Genomic DNA, 21,635 nt, shown 5'->3' on the forward strand with positions numbered 1-21,635 from the left:
GAAAACATTTCCTTTCCAGAACCACGGAGAGAAATCCAATTTAGTCTACAGCACAGCAATTTTTCATTGTTATTCCTGAACACATTACGTGAAAGGACTTAGCTCCAAAGCCATGTACTTACAATACAGGGAGGACCACTTCCTCCAAAGAGATGCCAAATTCAACTTTTTCAGGTATTCTGCTTGTACCTTCTAAGAAGTAAAATAAATCACTCCAAGCAAATAAGCAAGAACATTTTATTGTGACACTTGCAGCTTTACCTTTCTCAAGTAATACAGAGTTCTCCCAAATGTCTTTACCAGCCAATTTAAATATTTCATCTAAATCTGCATCACTAGTTTATAAAATTTCTCTAAGATCTGCACATTTTCAAATGATTTAACATAAAAACAGAAGCAAAAGAACATATCCTTGAAAACATAAAAGAGCTGCATTGTGGCACATTTATTCTTTAATAGAAAGTAAGAAAAACTTCCCTACTGACCTTTACTCCGAGTGAGGAAAAAGATAAATATCCATAGCTCTTTGTTGCATCTGGTAGGATTTTAAGATCCATCTATGCATCTTTAATCACAGAACAAAGTTTCAGCCACACTGAACCACCTAAGGAGATTTTATGTTCCATAGTTTTTACATGCATTCCATCCTTGGTGTGCTGACTACAGGACAGAGATTCTGTGCACCTACAGTGGTTTAAATTTAAAAATACACCATAAGCCAACTTAAAGGAACATCCATTAGTAACTAATAGAAAGAATCACAAGAAGGTCTCACAACAGTTTACTAAAACATTAAGGTTCTTTAAATCACAGTTTTGAAATATAAAAATTCTGTCTCCCCTGTAACTGAGATGTATTTACATGAACTTTTTAAAAATAGGGTCTGTAATTCATCTCTAATCGCTGTCATCCGAGCCCCCTTCAGAGCCCTCATCATTGGATGCCTCTGGCTCGGACTCGTTGCCAGAAGCTCTGGCAGACCCCTCGTGGTCAGAGCCCCTCTCGGAGTCCCTGTCGGACTCGGCGCTGCGCGAAGCCGGCCTCGATTCGTTCTCGGAGCCGCCGGAGCCGCGGCTCCTCCCCGACTGCACGGACTCATTGTCCGACTGCTCCGACTCCGAGCGCCGCCTCTTCCTCGGGGACCGGTCGCTGTCAGACTCCTCCTCAGAGGCGCGGGCGCTGGACCTGCGGGGGCTGCCGGCCTCGCTGCCCGACTTGTTCCTGTTATCGGAATCGCTGTCGGAAACAATGCGTTTGCTGTGCTGCTGCTCGCCCTCCTCAGAATCACTGTTGCTATTTCTAGCGTGCCTGTGGGGAAAAGCAGAGGGAAAAAATGGTATTAAAAGGTGCTCCCTTTAGCTGATACATAAAGCAAGACACCAGGATTTGGGTCATGCTAGCTGTGAAAAATGCCAATCACTTGTTTTTAAAATTTTAAAAGTAATAAAATGGTTATAAAAATAGTAATACAATTAGAGGAATAATAATTTGGACAAACTGAATTAGGACAATATGAGACAATAAAGACAAAGAATTACGGACGTCCGGGTACCTTTTTCTGGGCAGCATGAGCCCAAAAAGGGACCCCCGTTAACAGAGGATTAAACTCTTAAAAGCAATAGCCTGTTACATATTCATACACTTGATACATGATGCATAAATTCCATTCAAACACAGGATTCTGTCTGGTCATCACCAACTTCTTCTTCTGAATCCTAACAGCGCCTTGGAGGCGGGAAGAAGTTCGTTTCTTCTGATAAGAGGGCAATAAATTCTTCTTCTCTGAAAAATTAGGTGTCCTGTGGCTGCTATCTCGCTGCAAGTCCTTTCTTTAAAAGTACCCTACATAGCATCGTTTCTATTTTAACTTTTTTCTAACATAAAACTATATCTAATACACTACTTAAGAGAATTAATACAGCTTTACTTTCTAACACAACACATAGAATATTCATTTTAATATTTGCAAAAAGCCAATCATAAAATACATGCATTTTTCACACTGGTTTTAGAAGAATGAGTGGAATTAATTTGAACTGGGAAGGGATGTTGCGAGTACAATGAAAAACTTCTCATTATCTTCATGTTATCTCATTAACACTGCATTTTCTCTTGAAGGCATGCATTGAAACTCTAAGTTCATACAAAGTTAATTAAGGTTCTTACCCATCATCAGCAATTTTGAGTTTGTCCTCATCAGAAGAATCATCACTTGATGAAATGATGGCTTTTGATTTGATCTTTCCTTTCATTGAAGGAGGCAGACGCTCTGGTTTGGGCTGTATAGGGGGAAAACAAAGAGTTGCTTGTTCATGTGGCACAGGGCCCAAATGTAAAAAGACGTTCAGAAAACCAGACAAGCTCTAAAAAAATTTTCCATTTACTATCACTTAGTTCTAGATGGACTTGGAAATATCTTTTCATCCTTGAAGCAGCAATAGCAACACAGGAGGAGGACAAAAATAAGCTCTAAGAGCAGTTGGCTTCAGGAGGTTTTGCTGTAATTTTCAACACTAATAAATCTCTCTTGACCAGGGTAATGCTGAACTCTAAACACTTATTTAGAGAGTGATGCAGTTATTCAGGGTTAACTTACAGCCTTCTTCTTCTCTGCTTTGGGTGGACGTCGCTTCTTAGGCCGCGGGCCGTTTTCGTGTTCCTCATCATCACTCCCCTCATCTGCCTTCTGGGGTCTTGAACAGAAACACATTTTATATGGCATAAAGCATAATATTGCAAAAAACCCTTAAAAAATACAAAAATACCAATCTCAAGAAATGCCCAGTTCTTCAAGTGTTACTCCTACTTCCTCTGCAGAGTGGTTGCTTAAGTCTTATAAAGTGTAATGTGTTAGTAAAAAATAATCATGTGACATCTTGATAAGAGTTTGCTTTTAAACTGTTACAAAAGACTGCAGAGAATTTACTTAAAAGCCCTACTATTGCTCAGGGAAGTCTAGTATTAAATTGACATTAATTACTAATTAATTAATTAAAGTATCAGCTACCTCCTCCTCTTCTTCTTCTTTCTCTCACCCTCCTCTTCTTCTCCATCCTGTTCACTGCCACTGCCCTTCCTCTTCTTTTTCTTTCTAGAGATGGGCAGATCTTCATCACTGTCATCATTGACAAACTCATCAAACTCCCCTGCTCCTTTTTTGGAACGCTGTAAGAAACACAGACAACACAACCTATTATTCACATCCCAGTTACAAGGCTACCAGAAACCACTTCAAAATGGAAATTCAGCGGAACATGTTCTGGAAGAAACGAAAATACAGACCTTCTAGAGACTATGGCAAAGTTGGCACCAGAGAGGTATAATTTAGAAACCTGTTCAGAATTGGCACATAAGATAATCTTCTGTTATTTTAACAATTGAATATATTTTAATGATGCCACCACGCTCAGAACTTTTAAGTATTAGCTTCCAATTCTCACATTTTAGTATTAAACCTGCGCAATTTTACTCAGTAGAACCTAGGAGTTTGAAATTAAAAACCTGTGCTCCTGCAAGAGACTATATATCAGAAGGGGAAAATTAAGGAGGTTTAAAAGAAATAAAAAGCAAAAAAAGAGATTAAAACATTCTGTTCTACCCTGCCTCCACCGCCACCACGTTTTTTCTCCTTTGATCCTTCTACTTCACCAGTGAACATCAGAATATTCTTGGTCTTCTCCACATATTGAGCTCTTTGTTCCAGAAGTTTCTTCTGCTCTTCTTTTTCTCTCAGGCGCTTCTCTTCCTGAAACACCAAGGAAGCCAACCATTACCATTGTATTTGCACCCCACAGTGATTATAACAGCAGGCACAGAAATGATTTGCTGTCAGGAGACTGGAAAATTGCTTTTTGATGCTCTGTGTCACAGCAGAAGATGCACATGCCAAAAAAAAAAAGTTTTTTGTAAAAAAGTTTTCAACAAAAAAGCCCACAGTAGAATAGGTAAAAAGGCTGATGGCAGAACTTCTGGCACATCTATTTTATTTCATCATACAACTAAATATTTCTGAGGCTATGGGGAAGAAAGAGCATCACCTGTTAGCTGCAATATTTTCAGCTGGCACTTACTATGACTAAGAAAAACAGCTACTAGGTACCACCCCAGAGCAGCAGGAGCAGGTATGGTCAGTGTGTGCACTTATAAAATGCAATATACAGAATTTAGTGGGATGAAACCTGTTCTTTAAGCAGTTTCTGGCGAAGCAGCTCCTTCTCCTGCTCCTGCTTGGCACGCAGCTCCCTCTCCTCCTCATCCTGCTTGCGTGCCCGAGCCACATGATACTGGGCCTGGCTCAGTAAGTCAGAGCACTGCCTGCAAAATCCAAGGTTCTCAGGTAAGGCAAGGTGGCAAACACAAGAAGAAATGCTTTTACAAAGTGCCTGCATCAAACACTACATTCATATCCTCAATGAACTAAAAAAACAGCTACTTGAAATAGCACAAAGAAGAGCAGTGCAGATTTTTGAGTAAATTAAAGCATTTTTAGTAAGCTAATTTATTTTCCATTGGGTAATTTCAGAACATATTGATTCACACTTCAAACGTAGCCAATTCATATACAGAAAACCCACACATGAACATAAAAGGAATCATGCCAACCAATTTGGAGAGCTTCAGAAGTATGGTTAATAAGAACTTGTATTGAATCACAACAACCTAACAAATCCTTTTAGAAAGGTAGGGCAAAATTCAAGCTTGAAAAAACCCAATAGTATGAGAGTTAAGGTTGCATAAAGTGTCCAAGTCACACAAAACTTTAAAGCAAGGTGCTTTCAACCCCCTCTTCGCTGATGCCAAAATGACATTTCTTTAATATTGAAATTTTCTTCTCTGCACAAAGTGCTTCAATGATACCCATTCAGATGTACAGTGCAGGATGGCCAACACACAATATTTGTATGGGGCTGTGGAAATCTTACAAGAATGTGCAGAAGTGAAACACAGGAAAAGAATGAAACAGTAGTAGGGAGTGACCCTGGCACTTGTATTTCTACTGTTCTATCAGTCTGACAGTTGAAATTTTGGAATCTAGTTTTAATACTAAAAAAAAAACCCCAAAAAAGAGGACAAAAAATATTCCCCTTAAAATCTGAATGAAAGATTTCTTTGTGGGTTGTTTTTGTTTTATTTTTTTACCTGGCTTCTGTAGCAGCAAGTGCCAAGTCAAATCTCATCTTATCACCTACTTTACTCAAGTAACTGAAGTACCTGAGGAAATCACAAGAAACCAAAGTAAGCAAAGATAGCATTACTTACATATTTACTGCAATTTTGCCTTAAAACAAGCCATTTAGTCCTGAATTACAAACCTGTAGAACTCAAAAGATGAGGAAATCCCACCAATTTCCTCTGTGCCAGCACCTTTTACCAGTTAAAAAGTGCATTCAGAGTACTCCAAATCTAAAGCATTCTAAAACCACTCTGGAGAGGAAAAATTCTAAAGAGAGTTCTGAAATTTCATTTGCTGGCTCCTATCAGTAAGAATATTGCTGACCCAAAAGATTGATTTATCTGTCACAGATTACATGCCTGAATTCAGCATAAGAGAAGGAAGGGAAATTTGTTTTTCAAAAATCTTTTCAGAACAGCCTCCTTGACCTAGTGGACAGGCCCTTGGGAATAAACAAACTTCCAAGTAAGATATGATGATCAGTGCTTTGAAAAGTTTCTCAAATTTAAAAGAAAATTACTTCTAACTTTCAAGATTGCCACAGTTTCTTCCCATATACCTACCCTGTGTCTGAACACATTCCAAATGAAGTGGTTTTGTGCTAGACTCAAATTCTTGGGCATAGGAATATAAAAATTCCTTGCTTGAGGTCTAGACTATGGAGAGTATTTTCCAAAAATTTTAGTTAATAGGCAAAAAAAAAATCATGCAACTTCTTCAAGACAGTAAATAACAAGCTTCTCATTAAATTTAAGTTAGAACTTAAGTTAGAACTTCCATCCTCAACATAACAGCAGAGCTAGGAATGCACAAATCATGCACCAGCTACACCTAGGAGAAGGATAAATGGTTGAAAGCGCTGTTCAAGGATGGTGACAACTGGATCAGATTAATCACACTGGTGTCTACACAAAATTTTCTATTATTGTTTTTTAAACAGAACTAAAATATCTCAAATGCACTTAAGAAACTGTTTCTGTTCTTAAACTGTGACAGTATGTGGGCTTTACTTGCCAAAAGGAGGGTGAAATTAGTCTTTAGGGACTGCTAGTCATTAATTATGCTTATGTAAGATAAACAGATTTGCTTTTAAGCCTTATAGTTTGCTTTGAAAGAAGTCTTAAAATAGTATTCAAGTTGTAGAATAATTATCAACATCTTTTCAACTGTACATTTCTGGGAAGAAGAGCATCTTGGTCATAGCAATAACAAAACTCTTTGAGAAACACATAGTGGCACCTGGTCAAACAAAACTGGTTCTGGAACAAAGCCTGAACCACACAGTTTTGTCAGGCCCAATATTTTGTTTTCCTATTAGAAACTCTGGAATTACACAGTGCCTTGTAGAAGATGATTGCTCTTCTAACCAGATTTGTGCTCAGTACTGCAAGTACACTGTAGGGGACAACAACAGGGATTATAAGGATTAGAAACAAACCCTCTTTACCTGTGGGCGAGCTCCAGCTCTTTCACAGCATTAAGGACTTCCTTCAGATTGCTTTTTTCATCTTTCAGGACAGAGGTAGCAAGTCTTTGCAGCACTAAAGCGACATTAAACATGAGGACTGTATCACTTGGAGCCACATGCCTGGCCTGGAAAAAAACCATGTTTTTAAGGTAAGCTACAACGTGATACAGAAATGACATAAAGAGAATAAACACCATCATTTCAACCCCAGACCACCAAATTTAAAGAAACACAACTAACAGTAATTTTATTCTGTGATCCATGATGCTCTAGATCCATACCTTTAACAAAGTTTGTTTGCATTCCTGTAATTTGCCACATTTAAACAGTGCCCGGGCCAAATATAACAAGACTTCAGTGTTTTGATGCTTATAGAACTTTCTGAGGCAGTTTTCATACTGAAATAAAAGAAAAATAATCAAAGTGAGAGGCAACAGTGGTTTGTTATTTTGGTTAGCTAACTCTAGTAAATGTTTCTAATCCCAAAAAGCATTACTGCTAATATGCTTTTTGTTTTTTAAACAAGTGTGTTATGCAACATGGGTGCCTCCCTTTCAGTGATCAGAACATTCTCCTATTCCATAGCAAGTACCTGATTTTTTCTAGAAAGTGGCTGCAGCTCAGAAGGCTCTGTAGGTCTTAAGTACAAAAGAATACTTTTTAAAGTAGCATTTACTGCCACAAAGTCCAACCAACATGACTCATTTTAAGATCACTCAAATATTCTTCACAGTATGTGGGGGGAAAAAACAATCTATTTTCTTTATTCATGTCAGATATTTTACAAATTGAAATATATCTAATATACTAATTCTATATATCTGATGTAATTAGTAAAAAAAAAAAAAAAAAATCAGACTTTCCAGATATCTCAACTTTGCTCTGTCCACTCAGCTGAGGAACTTACCCATGCCAAGGGATATCAGTTTCTCTAAAGTGTAAAAGATGACTTGTTACTCTAACTTCTGTGGGTCTAGAATTAAAGGCTTAAAAGATAGCAAATGTTATCATTTTCAGTAAAAAGCACCTTCTGTTTGACATACTCTTTTCTCAAGGAACCCTTCACCCTCTCTAAGCCTCCAAAACAGGAAGGAATATAAAGCATATTTTATTTGCAGCTCAAGTACAGAAAAATTGCCCTGAACTGCAACACCTGAGGTTGTTATTCTTGGATCTCACTGTGTTGTGAGCACCTTCAGGATCCAAGATTCTGTGTTTAGCTCAAGCCTGCCTCAGATTTGTATGCTTTAGGGTAGAGAACTCAGTAGGATAATTATTGTGGCTGCAGTAAGATGGGCTAGCAATTTCAATTTGTCTCCCTTTGAGTCCAATATAATGTATTTCACATTGTGACTGCATAGCAAAACCCAGGGAACGATAAAACACTTCAGTAAACAAACACATTTCTAATAACACCTTTTCTTAAATAAATTAGCAAATGAGTAAAATATTTTTTCTCCCAAATCGATAGATGAAAGTGATACCCACTTCCCCACTGTAATTCACTGCTTAAGCAATTGCTAAAATGAGATTTTAATTAGGTTTTTTTGTCAATAAAAATAGTCAAAGTGCTAAAAAAACAACAGACCCCATTCAAGCACAACAGAGTGAATGTGACTGTGTTGCCAAAGCTTGCTAACAATAGCTCACTGGAGGACAGTGACTACTGAGCTCCTGAGCATGTAAGAAAGGCGCAGTAAACACTTCTTTATTAAGCATCACAAAAAGCTTCAGAACAGCTCTGAATGAAGTGCCTTTGAGCCTCAATAAGGACTCATTTTAAATGACACAAGTATGTTAGTTTCTGTCCTGTTCAACATATGCTGTGCTTTTAAGCTTATTTGTATGCTTTTCATCAACTAGTTGAGTCAATTTACTCAGAACAGGTTGACACTTGAACATTTACTTGCTTGGTCAGGTCAGACTAGCTGACCTCAACAGATTTCTTTCAACGTGAATTATTTTGTGATTTTAACTGTGGTGAGTGAAATTATAGCCCAGTCAGCTTTTAAGGTAACTCTTAAAGTATTCATGTGGTGATTTATAAGAACAAAAATGGGAATTGTTGCTATTTAAAAGAAAACCCCGGCAGCAAATTGTATTTACTTACTTTGGAAATATCTGCATGTAAATCACATACAGTAACTACACTGACTGAAACCACGCTGGCTAATAATTTATTCCACAACCAAAATTCTAACCCTACTACCAAAAAAAAGTATAAAATATGCTAAGTGCTTTGTTACCCGCTACCCACATTTGGCAGTCTGTTACTAAATCTAGACTTGACAGCCAACAGCTTGTTAGAAATAGGCTTAGAACTTGTTAAAACACTGCTCAGAAACTTTCCCAGCTGCCCTGACAACAGAGAGACATCTAGAAGTTATGTGAGCCAAGACAGGAGGTAGTTCAAGGTGGAGATGCTACCATCTGCACAGCACTGATGTACTGCTTCTGCTCCACGTAGATGTGTGCCAAATTCAGCCACACATCGCTGATATCTGCTGTGGCCTCTCTCACTTGGGCAAAAACATCACGGGCTTCACGGAAATATCCTTTGTGTGCCAAGACAGCTCCTGAGGGGAGAGGAATATGGACAGTGTGAGCTTCCAGCTTCATGCACTGTGCACTCCTAGCACAGAAAATTCAATTTGCCTCAATAAAGTGTCCCTTCAAAAACTGACATAGCTGCCATTTCCTGGGCTCCACTCTACAGTGCTCAGGCCCTGAAAAAACAATTCGCTATTAAAGCATGAAACTTAAGAATATGATCACCCCTGAAACTTAAGAATATGATCACCTCTGAAGCAAAACCAGAGTCTGATATTCACCTATGCCATTGGCAGCATACAAATTCTTTGGGTCATTTCTGAGGACTTGCTTGTAGATGGCTAATGCACGGTCTTGGTGACGCTTCTCCTGCAGAAAGAAATGCCCCAATTCATCACTCACTTCTAAAGTGGGGTATTAAAGATCTACCCAGAGATTTTATGAACTAGAAGATGCCAAACAGACATCAAGAAGAGGTTCTGAACAGCTAACAACATACAAAAATAAACAAACAAACCCACACACAGGGCAGAGAGATGCCCATTACCTTTTCTCTGTCTCTTGTGGGTTGATGGAGAGTCTGCAACCAGACGTTGCCAAGAGCCAGCATGGAATATGTATCATTTTGTGTGGAGGGCTGCTTCAATATTCTTTCAAATTTCTTCTGTCCTGGACCCCACTCTTGTTTAGCCAAGTGAAGATTGCCAATCAGAGACCAGGCATCTGGATGATCCTAAATAAAAATTAACTCTAAGTTACAAAAGCACTCTCTTCCTTTGCAAGGGTTCTTTTTCAAGAATAAAGTGTTACTATTCTTAAACATAATTCCATTTTCAAGAGAACCCCAAACAAAACACAGACAGCAGATCTGGTAGCTCTCTCTTCTTCCCCTAGTTTAAACAAATTAAAATCACAAAAAGAGGAAAATTAAATTTTAAGTTAGCTTATTATTTAGTGTGTTTTAATGTGAAACACTGATAGGGGTACAAACCTGATTGATCTGAAGTGCTTCTTTAAACCAATCAGAAGCCTCATAAAAATTCCCTTTATCCCTGGCCATAGCTCCCAAGCGCAAGTAGCCTGGAAATAAAGATAGAAAATGAAATAAGAATCATTGAACAGGTTAAAGTCATCTTGTACAAAGAAAATATTGTCCATGCATCAATTTCAAAAGCAATCTTTCTCTTGATCGGCTAAGGACAGCAAACACTAAGACACCTTTCATATTCTATTCACAACAAGAAATATGATGTGAAGAGGAACTTGCACCCCTGATGGCCAGACGAAAACTGCAGGTTTTGTATAGTTAAACTATTGTGAATGTGTTAAGTTGGCTTCATAAGTTAAAGACAGCTGAAAAACTGCAAAGAAATAAGGATCCATCAGTTACATAATTCTCCTCCCTCCACTTTAAATAGCTCTCCCATCTCCACGAGCTTTGGGAAGGGTATCTGCAGGTGACAATGGAAAACAAGCGGGGAAAAGGCTACAGATGAGGCTGGGGCATGATGAGTGCTGCAGCTTGTGGCAAATAGCACTGGCTACTCAGCCCCAATGCTACTGTGAAAACAAGGGAAGACAGACATAAGGAAAGCAGAAGACACTGTCAATCAGAAGATTTTTGGTATTTTAAGGATGGCTGTAGAACTGAAATACCAAATGTTTCTTACAATCAACATAATTTGGATGCTCTCTCAAAATGTTTTTATAGAGCTTTTCAGCTTCATGAAATTCACACATGGCCTCGTAGAGCCTGGCAAGGTTGTAGGATGTTGTCACAGAGATGGCGTTGTAGTAATGCTCATCGTGCTCAGCTTCTGCTTTCGCACGATCCAGTGACGCCAGGAAGTATTTCTGAAGCACAGAAAGAAAAGAGCAATGAAGCACTCCAGAATGTCCTCAACCAAAAACTTCAGTGTGACCAAGAAACACCCTTCAAACTGTGAGTAACTGCATACCTTTGCTTCTCCCAGGTTTCCCAGCCTGAAGTGCAGGGCACCCACGTTATTCAGGATCTCTGGAGGGACATCAGCCTGTACTTTCTCCTGCAGAATGCGTGTGGCTGTTCCATAGGCTGACAGAGCACCCTTTGGAAAGAAACAGAAAGTGGATGAAAGAAAGAAGAGAATGAGCTCTAAAAGCTCTTATGAAAAGCACACACACAATTCACCAAGTGAGTATTAATAATACCTGTATATCAGTCTGTTCTAGAATTTGGGCTAGCTCAATCCATGCCTCTACATCATCAGGATATTGTTCTGTGACTTTCTTTAAATGGCCCTGAAAAACAGAAGACAATTATGCCACTTCAAAGACACACAGCTTGTTTAAAAAAATGGAAATAAAAGAAAGAGTGAAGGCATCCACCTTAACACTAGAAAGATATACCATACTGCAGAAGCAGACATCCTAAACATCTGCCCAATAACCAATCTGCATTAGTTTTCTTCCTTCATTATTTCATTCTTCTGTAGAACAGAACACCTGCTTCAAGTCTTAGAGAAACAAAGGCTATTAGACCAACATAAAAAGCTAGAGAAATGTCTAACATTTCTTGCATTTATCTACCCAACATTAGATTTAAAATACCTTTCATTAAAAAAAAAAGCATCACTGTCCTTCCAGATAAGCCCAGACAGGACAAGTGCTTTCTGGAAATCACCAGCTGATTTGCTCTCTTCAGGATATCATGAGCTAACTTCCCATCTTCAGACAATTTTATATATATATGGAAAGAATTCTGCTCTTTTCACGTACCAAACAGAGACATGAGGCTGGAGCTTCTCTAAATTCCTGGACATGCTTTACCCAGAGCCCAGGAGAGTCTCAGTTCTGCCCAGAAGTTGTGACTCTTCACAGACAGGAAAACCCCTCACGACAGCCTATATGAAATATTCCATATCTACAGCCACCTAACCCTGAGTTTTATTCAACTTAAGGAACAATCTGATTTCAAGTCTGATTTCCTAGTTCTACTCTTGCAAATGAACACGATGCTGGTGGAAGGAAAACTCACCTTTGCAATATCCCGTTTCTCCTGGTCTTCTGAAGCTGCATAGAGAGATCCAAGGATTTTCATAGTTTCATAATTGTTAGGGTAGGCTTTCAAGACTTTTTCAAAGCATTGTGAAGCATTCTCTTTGTCCCCTCGATAAATGTACATTTGACCCAATCCAAAAAACGGAAGTACAAAAGAAGACGAGGCAAACTGAGTGGCCTGGTAATAATACTGGAAAGCTTGATCATAATCTTCCTAATTAAAAGGAATTAAATGAAGAACAGTCAGTGTTTTTACAGGCAACCTTTGCATGAACTTTTATAACAGAGACTTTTTAAAAATGTGTACTCAAAGGGGACTTTTAAAAACTGCCCTACCTGTACATGAAAAGACCGTGCCAGCTGGTAACAGCTCTCTGCCTGCATGGCTTCCACTTCTGTGTTATGGAAAGCATGAAGAGCCAAGTGTTGTACTTTACCATAGTCCTGACAAAAAACCAAAGGAAGTCAAATGAAATTTGGAAGTCTTCACTTTATTTATGGTCAAGTGGTTTTATGATTTAAACATGGATAGCTGGAAAATATGACAAAGCTTTACTCACAGCACTGACTAAATAACAATAGATTTAGTTTTAGCTGTTACTAATCTTTTCTCTATTTCATGTTTTAAAGCATGGAAGAGTGAGGAGGGGGAAAAACAAACCAACAAAAACCTCAACCAACCAAAAATCCAATTCCAAACATCAAAAACCCAAAACCCCTTCAGGACACAAAGTTGATTTTGATTTAATTAAGTGTACCTTTCTTGGTTTTCTTGAGAAAAGTTCATACAAAATTCAGGCCAAAAACCTCACACTTCTTTATCTAGATTAACAGATATTAGGCACCTGATGAAATGTATTTGAATCTAACACCAAAATTCTTATTGTTAAGAGGTTATCAAGCATTTAACTGTAAAATTTCAGGGATCTCTTACCTTCTTGAAAAAGAAGTGATTAGCCAAGTGATTCAACACCATTGGATTACTGGGATCAATTGTGTAAGCCCTAGAGAGGAGTTGAACACCATTCTTGATGGAATCAGCCTAAATGAAACATTGACAGGTATCAGCAGCACCTCAGTATCTGTATCTTATTACCATCTTCAAAACCATTTTTCAGTCTAGGCTGCTCAAGGATTTCTGACAACACCATACTGAGCTCACAAAAAAAAAAAGTAAATTCAGCTACAGGCTTTTCTTCCTGCAGCATACAGGTGGAAAATGGGAAATGAAGCTACCACACAGGGATGGAAAAGAGTACAGCAGGACTTTCTAGGAAAAAAAAAAAGCAAAAAAACCCAAAAGACTTAGTGTGATGTCCTTTGACATGTCACACTCACAGCCCAGACAGCTTTCCTTCTGCTCCTTCTACCGTTCAGTGTCCCCAGCGCCTGTTTGGTTCAGGTTTCAATGTTTACACAATTCATTCAACAGTGGAATGAGGATATTTTCATGTTCAAATTCTAAACAACATCTTTAGATCTCGTTTTAAAATCAGTGCGAGTTTGAGGTGTTTACATAGAAATGTCATTGCATCAACTTACTCTTTTCTAAAGAAGCTTTACACTTTAAAGAAAGCTTCCCACAGGTAAAAATGTAATTTACCTACAAGTTCAAATCCACAATTGATAAAATAATTGTTCTTTATTTAGGACAACTATGAAATCTGTATCACAAACACATCAGCTTAATGTGTACTTATTTCTGAAGAGAAACACCAGAAATGCTATCACGAAATCATCTAACAGCTATGCTTTACTATGTAATTATGATGAGAAGAAAGCTGTCTTACTGAATAGATTAGGTTTTAAGAGGTTAAAATGTAACATGAAGGCAAATAAAATCAATTTCAGTTTGAACAGGTGCAATCTTTCCAAACCTAGCATAACAATACACCTGGATAAGGAAATATTGAATCTTTCATGCCTTCATTTTCAAAGGTTAATGTGGTTTATAACCACACTGTGGATTCGTCCAAGTTCTCCAGTACCTTGAGTCTCATGTCCAACTTCAACCCAATCCAGTAGATGGGTAGAGGTCCCAAAGCTCTAAGTGCTTTTATTTAAGAAAAACAGTTCAGATAGACCTCAATAAGAGCACAGTGTGATCTCAACTCTGATCTGACATCATAACATCTTATAGGAGGAAGAAACATTGGAAATATCTAAGCACAAACAAGATAGCAAATAATTTGATATTCAGAGACTCTTTTCCCCAGAGTATTCTCCCTTTCCTGTGTTAACTCTTCAATGTTACACTAACTTTTACTACAAAGTTGTGAGAACAGTTTGAAGTAAAGCACAGGTGATATATTTCTTAGAAAGAACACAGAACATCTTTGAGTGGCTCAGCTTTTAGTATCTTCAGGTGAGTGGGCTCATCCCTTAACTTCAGTCAAAAGATCTTCAGGAAAAGAAAGACAAAGATACCAAATATGATCAATTTCTCATCTGTGGAACTTATTAAAATTTGACTTTAGAGTATTTTTGGTTCTTTCTGTAGTTTTATGAAAAAACCTCTTATACTCACTTTTTTTTTAGTTTCTTCATGAAGTAATAACAGGGTTTTTTTTCCCTTACAAAGTAGTAAACCAAGAAATTTTCAAACATTCTGTGCTAACAAAACATCTTTCTATAGAAAGAAGTAGTATAGTTCTATAGAATAGTATAGTTCTATTGAACTATAGAAAGCAGCACACTAAATTTTAGCCACATACAATTATGTAACAATATGAATTTTTTTAAAAACACTTAAGGGTCTCATCCTCCAGTGATAATATCTGAGATGGTTAATCCATGCTAAGGAAGTAACGATCCCAACTAAGCTATATTTGCATGTATTTTTCTAGTGATACAACACCTAGAAAGGTGGATCACTACTTAATTGTACTTTTATCAGCCCAGTTAAAATTTCTTCTTGCCTACTCATGCAGCATGCATGCCTGAATGTAACTTTGAAACTTGTTTGAAAATTTGTTTTTAACTCCTAAACTTCTAAAAAACTTGTACTAACCTCCTGGGAATATCTTTTACCTTGACTATCCTTCACATATCTCACCATGGAGTTTTATTATTTTAAATGAAACAGTTAATCTAGCACTCTTTTTCTGTACCTAACTCTTGCATAAATAAAAGAATGGAAGATTTTTAACAACAGAAGAAAGCTATTCACAATGTTCTGCTCACATCACAAGCACATACCTATAATATCATTCAATGGTAGCACAGACTTAAAATTATTCAACCACAAAAGTTATTACTCATTTCAAAATTGGATTATCTTTGAAAGGATAAAAAATTTGCTTTTTTTAGCTAAAAGAAAGTGAACTGAGCATGGATTCCTGCTAAGTCAGACCCACCTCCTTATTATTGAGTTCCAGAACAGCCAGTCCAACCAAGGCCCCGACACACTTGGAGTTGAGCTCCAGAGCCCTGCTGAAGGCCAGGCGAGCTTTTTCCAGCTTGTTCAGCTTCACGAAGCAGTGACCCATTCCCAACCGAACCTCGGCTAGAGAACAACATGATACCATTCACAATCCCAAAGTTTCAACTTTGTGCCTTTCTTTTTTTCACAACCTGGAGCAAAAGCAGAGTTTTTCATAGTTCCCTAAAGGCTGTGAAGCCATCTAACAATTTGCTGTTTTTTCAGGCAGCAGCCCATACTTGGCTGCCCACAAAATGAACTTGAAAACATTAATAAGACTTCATTTCTTGATAAACCCCAGAACACTGATCTATCTCCCACAGACTCCAATGCCAAACAAATAAAAAATTACTTTTATGGGAATGTATTAAAAAATAATAGAGAAAAGCATTAAAAAATTGCCAGATGGAAGGGCTGGACATTTCTTAGGCAAGTTAAGTTCGCCCCAAACTAGCAGGTCTTCAGAAAATACAGATGAATAAACAAGTTAGCTGGCATTTCTCCTCAAATGATCAACTGATTCACATGCTGTTTATCATCCTCTAACTTCCATGACCAAGTACAGATGGACTAATACAGAAAATTCACATCATACTGCTTGTGATCTAAGAGTACAGAGAATTTATAAACAGCAGTTTCAAACCTGTGTCCATTAGAAAAAGGGGAGCAAAGGAAAGATGTTTGTCGAAAACTAAGACTTTTGTAGCAATCAATCTTATGGTAAAGCAGACCACAGAATACACACTATCTTTGCAATAAACCTTTTCTCAGACAGGTTATGGCAGTCTATCACATCTCTCAACAGACTTTCAAGTATTTATGACCTTAATGTAAATACCTCAAATTAATGTATCTAAATGCCATGTATCACTTTTACAGCCATTAAAATCACTCCCAGAGTTTTGCATAAAGAAAATAATACAAAACCAGGAAAACTCACATCACGCACTATAAGTAGAATTTTGCTTTTTATGACTTGTTTCTTTTTTATGTCTTATTATTATGTCATTTCTGAAGCCTTATTCCAAGAGGTTACAGAGAAAGAAATTCTGCAAGAGTCTTGAACAGCTCTCTCCCTCTCCATACAACTTTAATTTCTCTTACATGCAAAATCCCATTTTCTAATACCTCTTTAAAAGGTAATACTCCAAAAAGAACAGTATTTTCCTAAACACAATTTCCTCCTCTAAATATTAAGAAATACTTCAAGACAATGAATGCCTAAATCCCTCTATAATGAGGGTTGGGGTTCTTTTGACAGATATAGACCACAAAAATGCCCTTTGAATTTGAATTAGGAAGACCTGAGTTAGTTTGCAAGGACAGCAAATACCTCCAGTAGGAAATATTGTCTTACCTGGGCAGCCTGGATTGGTACGCAGTGCTTTCTTGTAGTAGGCAAGGGCTCCTCTATAATCCTTCTTGTTGAAAGAAATGCATGCCTTACCTGTTAGAACATACCAGGAATAAAATCAAGATTATAAACCAGAAATTAAAGTATTATTTGGTTAACTTGTGCTGCGCCCATTTTCAAAAGTTACAGTTAAAAACTAACAGGAAATTCAGACAATGACAACTTTTATTAGATTTGATGATGTCAAGTGTATGAAAAAAGCAAACATGAAAACACATTAAATTTACTTTTCATATTTTTCTACAGAAACTTAATTCCTTATTGGTCCAGAGGAAAGATACTTACTGAGACTAGTAAACAACTTAAATTACAAGTGCACAGTCTGTTGACCCCTCACAAGTGGTAACTTCACCTTTAACAGAGTGTCCAGCTTCACTGCCACCACCAGGGAAGCATAAATAGCTGGACTGGATGTATGCCCATGGGTCTCAGAAGACGACAGTTAGCATTGCATTTTTCATATTTGTACTTCCCAAATTTGAATTAGTCTCTGCCAGGTGTGTCTTGATCACATTCTCTACACACACTCTCTTAAGCACATAATTCATTCCAAAACTCAACCAAAGACCAGGTTTTTACAAATATCCATAAACTCATACCGAGTAGGGCAGGGATATTATTTGGAGACTGGTTGAGCACAAAGTGGAACTGTGCATCAGCTTGGTCCATCTTATCACCTTCAAGCAGGCAAAAGCAGGCTCTTCCCAACAAGTGATTCTAGACAAAGGAAAGAATTTGCAATACATTTATCTTTGTAAAATATGAAGTTTGGACTATGTAAAAGATTAACTGCCGAATAATGCTTTTAACAATCAAATTATTTCTCTTACATTTATCAAGCAAGAGAATACCAATCCTTCCTTCCCAAACTCCAAAGTTGACTGAAGTAGTTCTATCAGGTGTGACAAGCTAGACAGAATTATTGCTGGTGGCACCACGCACATTTCAGAACAAGTTTTGCTTACGCGAGACTTTAAAGCCTGAGCAGCTTCTAGCTTCCCTTTAGTGAACCAATACTTGTTTTCTTTACAATCACTAATTGACAAAAACGTTTTTTTGATCAGGTATCTGTTTTACCTGATCGTACATGATGATTTTGTCAGCCATAGTGTACAGCAGGGTGGCCTGGGTGATGAGCTCCTTCTTGTTGTCTTTGTTCTTCTCCTTCCGAGCCTGCTGTACATAGTAGGCTGCCAGGGTGTCCAGACAGGTCATCTGGTCCTTCTCGTGGTCTCTGTAGTCCAGGTTGCCATCGATGCGGGCAGCTTCCAGCAGCTTCACAAAGTCTTCTGTTTTGCCTTGCTTGTAGTACTCCAGCTGCAAAACACAGTTTGAACAGACACCACCACCCCAGTGAGTACAGAACACACCAACCTGATGCTTGGCACTTTTTCTAGGATGTAGGGATAAAGCAGAAATAAATGTAGGTATCATCAGAGAAAGGTTTTCTGATAATGCCAAATATTTTTCTGTGCTAGAATCTCTGAATGGCCTGGGATGGAAGAGACCTTGAACATAAACTTGTTCCAACCTCCCTGCCATGGGCAGGGACACTTTCCTGTTGCTCAAAGGCCCATCCAACCTGCCCTTGAACACTTCCAGGGATGGGGTATCCACAACTTCTAAGGGCAACCTGTGCCAGTGCCTCACCACCTTAAACCACAACTTTTTGAGTTATTTATAAGTGAAAAATCCTCTTTGACATTTTGACATTTAACCATAGTTTCCACAGTGTAGATACTGCCTCCTCCTTTTTTATGAAGCACATAATCAAAGGCACAAACCAGGAAAATTATGGGGGGAAAAAACATAGAAAGCAACCCTCAAGAGGCATTGTTTCAGGAAAAAGGGATTAAATAAAAATCCTAATATGCATATGTCAGTCAGAAACATCTGGCCTAGAATCAAAGACTGAAAGACGCCATAAAGTACCCGTCTGGAACTCAGTTATCACTGGTCATAAGAGAATGGAACTGGAAACCATGATTTGATTGTGTGAATACAGTATTTAAATGCACAATTTGTATCTCTACTGACCGCTAGGGCGATCCATATGTGCAGCTGGGTGTGCTCCTGTTTCAGTATACTTATAACTTCATCACCCTCGGGCAACTGATCGAAGTCGAGCTCAATAACCTAGAACCAAACAACAGAGATGATCTTTTCACAAAGCATTAAAAACATGGTCTGTCACTGAGCTGAAAGGAAACTGGACCTGTCAGAGCACAAAACATAAATAATTATTTGTGTTTAAACAAGGTTATGGACAAAGGAAGGAGAGATAATCTGTACAAGATAAAAGAGATGGCCTCTCTTCAGAGAAAAGACAAACTAATGTTTGGAATACAAGTGAGGGAGAATAAGCAGAGATGCTAATTCAACTTCTTTCACTATGGATTTCATGCTCAGAATCAGCTAGTAATCAACTTGACTGCACACTGCTGACTTTCTAAAACTTTTCCTACAGGTAATATAGAGATCTAGCTCAGAGACAAAACCTTCAAAGTAATCTAGTGTCAGATAATCAATACCTAAGACTCAGATTCCTGAAATTTTCTAAAATCATCCTTATGCCCTAGGAAATTAAGAGACTTCTGAAGCAGCTAAATTTCTGAATATTCACAACTGTAGATATGACCAGCAAATGACATCAAGAACTTTTCATCATTCAGGCATTGTTTTGTGAGTATTAGTCTCCCATATTGATCTAATCTTCTGATATTATAAAATGAGGAAAAAGGAACAGGTACTCCCCAGATGGGTATTTGGGAACACAGTTTAACCGCTTGTTAGTTCACCTTACTCAGCGATGCTGCCTTTAATAATTAGTCATCTGCGTTACAAGTTAATTTTACAGCAAGAAAGAAGTTGTTGTACTCTGATTACCAATGCTGGGACTCCTCTGTAGGCTGAATTAGAGCAATCCAGTTTATAAAACCTTCTAGTTTTGACTAGACAAGACTTTGGAATATCAGCAAATATCATATCATACTTCTGCTTAACTTTTGCTCATTTTAGTTTATCTTGCATAGCACCTCCTGTTTGACAGATAATGGCCCTCATCCATCAACTAAAATAGTTATGAATGAGAAAAAGATATCACCAACACAGCAAATAAACATGGAAGTAAAAAAGAGCAGGGGTCAGTAGAGGGGTATTTTATTGTATTCCCTAGTGATCAACTCAGAATTTTGGGATCTCCAAGTAGTCCTAGCCTCAACAGCAGCACCAAGATCATAATTCATGTTGACACCTCAACAGACATTTCTGTCACAGAAGAAAATGCCCTTGAACATGTAAACACTACAGAATAAAGTAATTTTGTGAGACTTAAAACCTCAATGGCAGCCATACAGAAATTTGTTTCTGTGCATATATTTGTGCATATATGAATGTGTCTGTGGACATGTATATATGTATGATATATGTGTGTATACAGAAGAGTAGGGATCCAGATATTCACAGAGAATATTCTTCAACCTGTAGGCATTATGTTGCAACACCTTACTTAGCTACACTATTAATTTAGTATCTGCCACGGCATAATTTAACGTCAAACTTTGTTATATGCTGCAAATCTCCACACAGTTCTCCCGAACCTAACCTTGGCTTGTGACAGCGTACCTTAAATAAAGAAAAGTTAAATTAAGTTTTTAGCTCCACGGTGAAATAACTTTACAGAACGAGTCCTTTGCCCTGGCTGTGTCTTTGCGCTGCTTGAGGAACACCAAGAGACCCTGACACAGCAAAGCCCGGCGCGACCGTGGCCGGACAGGCACCTGCGACCCCGCCACGGGGGCTGCGAGCGACACCCGCGCCCGGAGCCCGGGCCACAACCACGGGCGGCAGCGGCGACCGCCCGCGCCCCGGCACGGATCGCCCTCCCTCCCCGCGCCCGACTCGCCTCGTCGGTGTCCCGGAGAGGGATCTCGATGGAGCCCCGCGACATCTTGGCGACAGCGCTGCCGCAGCCGCCACTCTCCGGGCCGGGGCCGCCGCGCGCACTTCCCCTCACGGCAGCGCCCGACCCGGACGTGCTCGGGAACGGGGCGGAGCGGGCCGGGCCCGGCCCCGGGGCGGTGTGAGGGCGGTACAAGGGCGGTCCCTGCTCGCTCTTTCCCCGTCACACGCCTGTCCCTAGGAAGTGGTGTATCTACACCTATGGATCGCCGACTGGCAATGCTCGGTGTCTGTGCGTACACGCACCCAGCGGTAAATGGAGCTGGTTTACCTGGGTAAAGCTCCCTGGGCTGTGGGACACGGCTCCCTCAGGCGGCGCCTCTCCTCACGGCATCTCAAAAGCGTCAAAAGGTTTCCAAATAAACGCGTTAAAACGTGCGGGTTTTCCCCATCTTCGTGGGAAACCAATGTGTAAATCCAAATTTACATTATCCGACTAGCTCAGCTGGTGTAATATTTTGATGCGTATTTGCAATTTTTCAGCCTCAGCTGGGCCAACTATATTGTAGTTAGGTGAGTGTGAGGGACTCAGCCTCACGGACGCGCGAAGTAAAGAAGGAATTCCACAATTGGGCTCCTTAATTGTGGTTTTTTTATTATGATATTATGA

The 21,635-nt window shown here is 38.9% G+C and overlaps 1 protein-coding gene across 1 annotated transcript; it reads right to left on the bottom strand.

Annotated features, from left to right (window-relative positions):
• Positions 1-223: 223 nt before the first annotated feature.
• Positions 224-21,083, bottom strand: CTR9 (CTR9 homolog, Paf1/RNA polymerase II complex component). Its single transcript, XM_036383869.1, has 25 exons — positions 20,970-21,083; positions 19,103-19,201; positions 18,143-18,382; positions 17,665-17,782; positions 17,009-17,098; positions 15,587-15,735; positions 13,165-13,272; positions 12,567-12,674; positions 12,208-12,444; positions 11,382-11,471; positions 11,150-11,278; positions 10,862-11,045; positions 10,183-10,271; positions 9,739-9,924; positions 9,473-9,560; positions 9,069-9,217; positions 6,923-7,039; positions 6,621-6,766; positions 5,140-5,211; positions 4,179-4,314; positions 3,599-3,745; positions 3,008-3,165; positions 2,597-2,693; positions 2,167-2,279; positions 224-1,308 (listed from the first exon to the last, which is right to left on the bottom strand). The coding sequence occupies exons 1-25, from the start codon at positions 21,012-21,014 to the stop codon at positions 897-899; spliced, it is 3,507 nt and encodes a 1,168-aa protein (XP_036239762.1). The 5' UTR covers positions 21,015-21,083; the 3' UTR covers positions 224-896.
• Between the last annotated feature and the right edge of the window lie 552 nt (positions 21,084-21,635).

Source organism: Molothrus ater, chromosome 6 (assembly GCF_012460135.2).
Source record: "Molothrus ater isolate BHLD 08-10-18 breed brown headed cowbird chromosome 6, BPBGC_Mater_1.1, whole genome shotgun sequence".
In the NCBI taxonomy this organism is placed as follows: domain Eukaryota; kingdom Metazoa; phylum Chordata; class Aves; order Passeriformes; family Icteridae; genus Molothrus; species Molothrus ater.

Coding starts and splice junctions, on each gene's coding strand:
- CTR9 (XM_036383869.1), bottom strand. CDS start 21,014: ATGTCGCGGGGCTCCATCGAGATCCCTCTCCGGGACACCGACGAG. Junction 9,925..10,182: donor AAGCACTTCAGATCAATCAG/GTTTGTACCCCT, acceptor ATTTTTATTTAG/GATCATCCAGATGCCTGGTC. Junction 2,694..3,007: donor AAGAAGAAGAAGAGGAGGAG/GTAGCTGATACT, acceptor TTTCTGTTCAAG/ACCCCAGAAGGCAGATGAGG.